Source organism: Microtus oregoni, unplaced genomic scaffold (assembly GCF_018167655.1).
Source record: "Microtus oregoni isolate MIOR12 unplaced genomic scaffold, Mior012 000025F_ref0000491, whole genome shotgun sequence".
Taxonomy (NCBI): domain Eukaryota; kingdom Metazoa; phylum Chordata; class Mammalia; order Rodentia; family Cricetidae; genus Microtus; species Microtus oregoni.
The window spans coordinates 26,186,642-26,194,421 of NW_024543084.1; the positions used below are offsets into that span (position 1 = coordinate 26,186,642).

Below are 7,780 nucleotides of genomic sequence, written 5' to 3' on the forward strand. Positions count from 1 at the left end.
GGCTGTTGCTCAATGTAGGCTGTGTGGTCTGATGTCCAGGTGGCCCAAAAGCAGCAGCACTGTGGAAACTTGTGTGGTGGGCCACAGGTAGGAGCTTCCTGTCCTGGCATTATGGTGCAGATGAAGACAGATGCCACAATCAGGGTGGGAAGGGTACCCTCCTTCCATGGGCCTAACCCAGAAAAGACCCGAGCCTGTCAAAGCACAATGTTGCAGTTCAAATAGAAAAGGGTACACCCGGTGAAAGGACAGCCTGACTTTAATCAAGTTTCAGAAAAGTCTGGTTTCAGCAGATGTACCAGGCAGGTGTAGGGCATTCTAGAAAACACCGAGGTGAGCAAAACAGCCAGCCTGACCTGTCTTTTGCACCGGGGCAAGTTACTTGGTCCAGCTGACTTTAGGAATGTCATAGTGCTCGGTGAGTGTGTCCAGGTGTCGGTTGAAGTCCTGTGAAAGAGAGGCCACATCAGCGTGAACCAGGTAGGCAGTGCCCCCATCTGTGCCCAGCCCGTCTCACACACTCCACCACAGGTCTCCAATCACCCCAAATGAGCCTGGGGAAGCACCACGCCTGAGGGTATGCTCCAACTGTCCAAGCCGCACTGCCCTGGGCTCAGGCTCCCCACAGGTGCAGGGCTCACCTCCACTCTCTGCTTATGGGTTTTGGACGCCTTCTTCAGGATTCTTTCCATTTGCTGGAGAGAGAAGAGACTGGGATGAGTTCCCATGCCCAACACAGTCTATAGCTGTCTCTCTCCTGCCACCTCACTCAGGAGGGGCCCCTGTTTAGTCTCCCTGTAACCCCAGCATCCCTTATAGGCAGATCCTGCCAGAAGTTGGGCACTGGCTTTGTTTTGCCTTGGGCCATGGTGAAACCCTGGGCTGGAAGGAAGGAAACGAAGAAGCAGAGAACATGAAGCAAGAGGCCCTAGGGAGGAGGAACTGAGGGGACAGGACCCAAATGAATGTTCAGTGTCCCACTTTTCATTTCTGTTACCAAAACAAAATACCCAGGCAAAAAAGTAAACTTGGGGGACAAAGTTATTTGGCTTGCTATTTCAGGTCACAGGCCACCATGGGGGGAAAGGGAAGGCAGTCTTAGGGCCACAAGTCAGGCAAGCGCATAGAGAAATGGATAGGAGCAAGCTTCACGCTCAGTTTTCTCTGCTCTTACAGTTCAAAACTCAAACCCTGGCACTAAAGAGCTTCAGTTCAGTGGTGAAGAGCACCTGCTCTCTTTCAGAGTCAGCACCAAGACGGCGGCTAGCAATTTTCTCTAAGTCCAGGATCAGGGATCCTCCACCCTTTTCAGTCTCCTCTGGCAGCATGACACTTGTACACATAAACACAGACGTCTCACACCAGAAACTGGTGCTGTGCATGATGGGCAAGGATGGCCGGTCTTCCCATCCCAGTGCAAATCAAGACAGTCCTTCACTGAGACTCCTTCCACCATCCTAGCTTGTGTTAAGATGTCAGTTAGGGAGCTCAGAGAGCCACAAGACCATAGCCAGTCAGCCCACGTCGTCATTCAGTTGTAGATGCTAAACAGTGACTCCATTCAGGTACAGGTTAGACCAGAGAACACGACTGGCGAGGGGAGACAAAGAGCATGGGGCTAGCAAGACAGCAAAGGGGCAGGCTGTGCCAAGTCCCACGGCACAGCGGAGAGACCACACATCTCCGGAACTGTGGCCAGCTGGAGGAGTCAACACATAATCAAAGCCCTTCACTAGATGGAGACGGTGCCCTCCTGGGTTTGCCCGGCACATGGGTATCACATATAACACTGCACCCCACAAGTCCAAATACTTCAGGTTATTTTCAAAAACAGAAAAGAAAGACCTATTCTGGGTGTGGTGGGTATACGGGAGGCCTGAAGCAGGAGGATCAGAGGATCCCATTTCAAACATGAGGACAAGGGCCAGAAAATGGCTTAGAAAGCAAAGGCGCCTGGAGTTCAATCCCTGGGACCGACATGGTGGGAGGGAGAACCAACTCCTCTATTGTCTTCTGAATGTCTTGAGCACACAAAAGAGGTTTTTAGAAACATGAAGATGGGGACAGTGTTTAAATGTTCAGTGGACACTCAGTTAAAAGCACTGGCAGGTTTTCCATAGGACCAGTTCAGTTCCAAGCACCCACACAGCAGCTCAGAATCATCTATAATTCCAGCCCTGGGGGAACCTGCTGCCCTCTTCTGGCCTCCTTGGGCACTGCACTGACAAAAACCAATACATACTATATATATTTGCTGGGTTTTGCTTGTGTGTTTTTTAAGTGAAGATGAGGACCAGACTGCGGAACTGGGAACAAGGCAGAAGACGCAGAGCCCGGGCCCCTCCATCTGCTGCCCCCCTTATCTGCAGCTGACCCACTCCACCCAAAGGGGCGGCCTAGCAATCTGGTCATCACCTTGATCCATGTCCTCCCACCTCACCTCTTATCACAGTCACCTCTCTTCCACGCAAACAGAACAGGTTGCAATTTGAATACAAGCTCCTTGCCCTGAGGGCCAGTCCTCTTCTGTTCTTTGTTTATTTAGGTTTTTTGAGACAGGGTTTCTCTGTGTAGCCCTGGCTGTCCTGGAACTTGCTCTATAGATCAGGCTAGCCTTGAACTCATTGAGCTTCATCTGCTTCTGCCTCCAGAGTGCTATGATTAAAGGTGTGGGCACCGCCACTCAGCCCGTTCTTTTTTGTTCCGTCTTCATGGCTCAGAGACTCTCCTGCACCTCCTACCCCATCTCACCCGTGTCTGTCTGTCCAGCGTCTGTCCTGCTCCTATCCCCCATTTCTTGTCCTCAGGCCAAAATACGGAATGAGGACCCAAGTCTGAATACACAAAGTCTCGGGCTGAAGAATAAGAAGCAGATTGTGGCTGGTGAGATGGCTCAGTGGGTAAAGTTGCTGGCCGCCAAACTGGACAACCTGAGTTTGATCCTGGGACCCTCACAAGGAAAGAGTGACCTGCCTCCCACAAGTTGTCCTCCGACCTCCATGAATATACTATGGCACTCGAGTACATACACTGGTAACAATAAATAAGTCTTAAAAATGTGGTGGTATAACTGGATTCTATTACAGAGAATGTGGGGATCGACTAACGATGTCTGAGGTAGATGTATCCGAAGGGAGTGCACACATGTCCTCCAAAAGCCACCACTTTTGCTCTCTGAACAAAGGGTCTCATCCTGCAGCCTACACTGGCTGGAACTCACAACGCCCACCACTCCTGGCTCCAAGATGCTTTCTATTCCCCATCCCACCGCTGCCTTCGTCCCCACAAAGGATCTAACTAGCCATCCTTCCTTCCTCCCCAGGCCAACCATCGTTAATCACCATCACCCTTGGCTGCACCAGCTGCTCACCCTCAGTTCTCACCACTCCCCCGCAAGAGTGACTTCAGCCATCCTCTAAGTGGATGAAAATCGGCTATTCCTCTCGGAATCAGCAGACAGTGCCAGCCCCGGGCCTACCCTGCAGCCCCATGTGCACGGAAATTAGACCCGAGTGATGCCTGCATTTTGTTCAGAGCCAGTGCACAAGACACCAGGCTGGTGATGCTCAGCCTCAGCCTGATACATGGGAGAAAACCATCTCTTTCTCTGTAGAAGTAAGTGTACCAGTTGCCCTGGTTTCTTCTCACTCTGTGCTACAGAGGGAGTCCAAACACCTTCAGAGCCTCATCTGAGGAGAGAGGGACTGCCTTCAGAGAAGAACAACAGACCTGGCAGGGTATGGCTGGGCTGAGGTATGCACTGGGTCCCGGGGAATCCTACATGGCAAAGCAGGAGCCACACACCTAGGCTTATTTTCCGTCTAAGCCTAGCAGGCTGAGCCTGTCTTACTGGCCTCTCCTCTCTCTCAGGATCTCTAATGTTTAAAGAAGACAGGGTGTTGGGTGCTGTCATCCCAACAAGCACGTCTGAGGTCATCCTTGTCTACAGGATGAGTCTGAGGACAGCCTAGGCTAGAGACAAATGGTGCCTCAAAAACACCCAAAATAACCAGTGTGGCCCCGTGGGCCACAGCATTCCTTTCAGGAACCAGGTGAGGCAGGAGTTCAAGGTCACCTCCCCACCTCCAAACAACTACAAAGCCCATTTGAAGATAGAAAGCAAGTTGTTATGGAAGCAGACTTTGTGGTACCCTAAGAGCAATGAATGTTGTTAACAGCAGGTGTAAAGTGGTGACACTTGCCTGTCATCCTAGTACACAGGAAAGCTAGGTTAGGCAGGGCCACAAGCCCAGGATACAGGGAGAGATGGGGGAAGGACCTGGGCTACACGGGGAGTTGGGGAAGGCCTGGGCTACACGGGGAGTTGGGGAAGGCCTGGGCTACATGGCGACTCCGGGGGCCGCCCGCCCTCCGCGGTCCCCGCCGCCGGCCTCACCCGTTTCTCCTGCATCTTCTCGAAGGCCGCCTGCGCCGGCGTGCGCTTGTCCAGGCAGCGCCTCTTCTCCTCCTCGCTCTTCTTACTCGTCCCCATGGCCTCCAGCAGCTTGGCCTTGTCTTTGTCCTTTTTCTTCTTCTTCCTGGGGGAGAAGGGGCCGGTAAGTGGCCGGAGCCCGGGGTCGGCCCTCGGGGACAGACCGCGGGCTCCCGGGCCTCACCGCTTCGTCACGCCCAGTTCCGCGACGCCTTTCAGCTTCAGGGGGCCCTTCTGGACCTGCTCGTAGGCCTCCATGGGGCTCGCCCGCCGCCCGCGAAACCTCCGCACACTTCCTGTTTGTAAACGGTATTTCCTCCCGACACCCGCCTCGCTTTCTTCTGATTGGTCGAGTAGGCGAGACGTAAGCGTACTTAGGTCTTAGAGCTCCGGCATACTTCCGGTCTCACACCCGCTCACGCGCGTGCGTTGTGTTTGAGGGTCGACTTCCGGCTTTGTGGACATCCTCTTTAGCTTTGTGGAATTTGAAGTCTTAATTACTATATTTTTTTCTAATTAGGAAATTACATTTAAAGCCAGGTGATGTTAGTGCACTCCTTTTTTTGTTGTTGTTTTGTTTTTTGGTTTTTCGAGACAGGGTTTCTCAGTAATGTTGGAGCCTGTCCTGGAACTAGCTCTTGTAGACCAGGCTGGACTCGAACTCACAGAGATCCGCCTGCCTCTGCCTCCCGAGTGCTGGGATTAAAGGCGTGCACCACCGCCCCTGTTAGTGCACGCCTTTCATCCCACACTCGGGAAGCAGAGGCAGGCGGATCTCTGCCACACCTAACAACCTTATTTCTCAACTACTGGGATCATAAATGTGCGGGGATTTTTGTTTTCTTTGGCAATGTTTTGGAGGATAAATTTATCTGTGTGCTGTGGTGAGCAAGTGGAGTGAGAGGGCAATGTAGGTTTGCTCTTTCCGCTGTGTGTCCAGGGAGTGGACCCTCTACTGCGGCTCGGGACAGGGTCTGGCCTGAAGCTTGTGACTTTACTGGTCTTCCTGCCTTAGTACTGAGCAACAGACCTGAGCCGCCGTTCCTGGACCAGTTTCTTGGTCATCAACTTGATTCCATCTAGAATTAACTAAAATCCAACTGGGCACACTTGTGAGGAATTATTTTCTTAATTAAATTATTTAAAGTGGGAAGATCCACCTTTAAACCAGATCATTTGAGATGGAAGATCTGCTTTTAATCTGGGCCACACCTTTTGCTGATAGTTTATATACAAGTAAGTAGAAGAAGAACACGCCGAAGGGGACTCCTGCACAGCAGGGACTTCCTCCCGGACCCCTGATTAGGCACAGACCACACCCAAACACACATTTTCACAGAGAGATTCTTTATTGAGCGGGGAAGAAAAGTTAAAGTGTTTGCTTTCTGACTCAGGCAGAAAACAGCAAATGACCTTGCAGATGTAATTTTTTTTCGAGACAGGACTTTTATGTGTAACAGCCCTCACTGTCCTGGAGCTCACTCTGTAGACCAGGCTGGCCTCGAACTCACAGAGATCCGCCTGCCTCTGCCTCAAGTGCTGGGATTAAATGCGTGTGCCACCACTGCTCACGCAGATGTAATTTTTAAGAAGAGAAAAAGGGGAGGTCTGTGATAGAATGAGCTAGGATGTGGTGGTAAGGAGATGGGGGACAAGGGAAAGGGTGAAGAGTGTTTGTCCTGAGGGAAAATAGGCAAATGGCAGTTTATAAAGTTAAAAAAAAAAACTCATGTTAGGACGAGGTGTTTTAATTGGATTTAAATTATGGTAGCCAAAGGGGACTTCTGATTGCTGGATTTCAATACTTTTTGATAGCTGGACCTTGATAGTCAGTCTCAGGAGGAGAAAGTGCCTAAGGGAATAGACCTTTGTGGCTAGCTTTAGGAATGTAATCTAACAGTTTTTATCAAGGCAGAAGGAATGGGGGGGAACAGGGCAAGTTCTGCCAGAGCCATATTTGCCATGGTCAGACTGGCTAGAGTCCCTTCAAGAGCTCTCTCTGTCTGCTTGCCCGCTTGCTGGCAAGCCCATTCCTTCACTGGCATTGGAGTCTATTTCTTTAGGATTCTAGTGTGGACTGGAGACCAGCTAAGACGTCCAGCCTTATGCACTGACCAACTACTGGATTCTTGGACTTTCCATTGGCAGACAGCCATTGTTGGAGTAGCTGGACCACAGCCTGTGAGCACTCTAATAATCAATCCCCTTTATATATTCATTCTATCGGTGCTGTACCCTGACTAATACAATATATATGCAATAGGACCCCAGACCTTAGCAGAACTAACACCATGTTGAAAGCATCATTCTGACCTTATAACACAGAGGCCCCCAACACCTGCCAAAATGGGAAGAAAGACAAAGACATAACCCATCAAAACCCCAGTCCATAGATGAGGATCCAGGAAAGTCCCTGCATGTACTAAGAGCTTTTTCACTTCTGTAAAAGTGCTTCTTGCTGTTCTCGCTAACTGAAGTGTGTCAACCAGGGTGTGTTTTATGCATAAAAGAAAAAGATCTGGCTGGGTGGTGGTGGAACTATGCTTTTAATCCCATAACTCAGGAGGCAGAGGCAGGCAGAGTTTACTTTGAGTTTAAGGCCATCCTGTTCTACAGAACTAGTTCTAGGATAACCAGGGACACACAGAAAAAGCCTGTCCTGAAAAACAAAACAAAACCAAACCAAAACGAAAGACAAAATGTGAGACTTGGGGCTGTGTAATTTGGTCAAATTCACCATTCAGACTCTGGCCCACAACAAAGACTTTCTTTTCAGCTTTAAGAGTGTCCTTGTGTGTTTTCTGGGTTTATATATAAAACATACTGAAAGACCCTACAGACCCCCTCCTCAAAACCTGCAGCTAGCATGCTCCCGGGGGAACGTCCTGTTTGCTTAAGAACATCCCATGTGCTTGAGAGAGCAGGATGTCTATGAGATAGGAAGACTGCAAGGCAGGATATCAATAAGATAGGACATCAACAAAGCAGGTTGACTGCAAAACAGGATATCTATAAGATAGGAACAGGATGACTGTTGCCAGACATCCATGCTGAGAGAGGAAACCATTCATGCCCCCTGCCTCATTCCGATAACCACGATTTTGCTTCTGTAAACTTGCTTTTTGCTCTTCCCTATAAAAAGCCCGCCCTCCAGTTGGCAGGCGTGCAAGTCTTCCAAGAGATCTTGCCGCCCGCAGGTACCTGTGTCTACTCAATAAACCTCTTGTGATTTGCATCTGTGCGGTCTCGGTCTGTTCCTTGGCATTGGGGAGGTCTCCTCCTGAAAAAAGGTCCTGGTCGAAGGTCTTTCATTATGCTATGTTCGAGTGTTTTGCTTGTGTCTATATA

At 50.2% G+C, this 7,780-nt stretch overlaps 1 protein-coding gene across 1 annotated transcript; it reads right to left on the reverse strand.

Moving 5' to 3' along the window:
• Positions 1 to 241: 241 nt before the first annotated feature.
• Fam32a (family with sequence similarity 32 member A) lies at positions 242 to 4,768 on the reverse strand. The gene is made up of 4 exons (XM_041675221.1): positions 4,617 to 4,768; positions 4,397 to 4,538; positions 642 to 695; positions 242 to 447 (listed from the first exon to the last, which is right to left on the reverse strand). The coding sequence occupies exons 1-4, from the start codon at positions 4,688 to 4,690 to the stop codon at positions 379 to 381; spliced, it is 339 nt and encodes a 112-aa protein (XP_041531155.1). The 5' UTR covers positions 4,691 to 4,768; the 3' UTR covers positions 242 to 378.
• Positions 4,769 to 7,780: the final 3,012 nt, after the last annotated feature.

Coding starts and splice junctions, on each gene's coding strand:
- Fam32a (XM_041675221.1), bottom strand. CDS start 4,690: ATGGAGGCCTACGAGCAGGTCCAGAAGGGCCCCCTGAAGCTGAAAGGC. Junction 4,539..4,616: donor GAACTGGGCGTGACGAAGCG/GTGAGGCCCGGG, acceptor CTTCTCCCCCAG/GAAGAAGAAGAAAAAGGACA. Junction 448..641: donor CCCATAAGCAGAGAGTGGAG/GTGAGCCCTGCA, acceptor TCTCTTTCACAG/GACTTCAACCGACACCTGGA.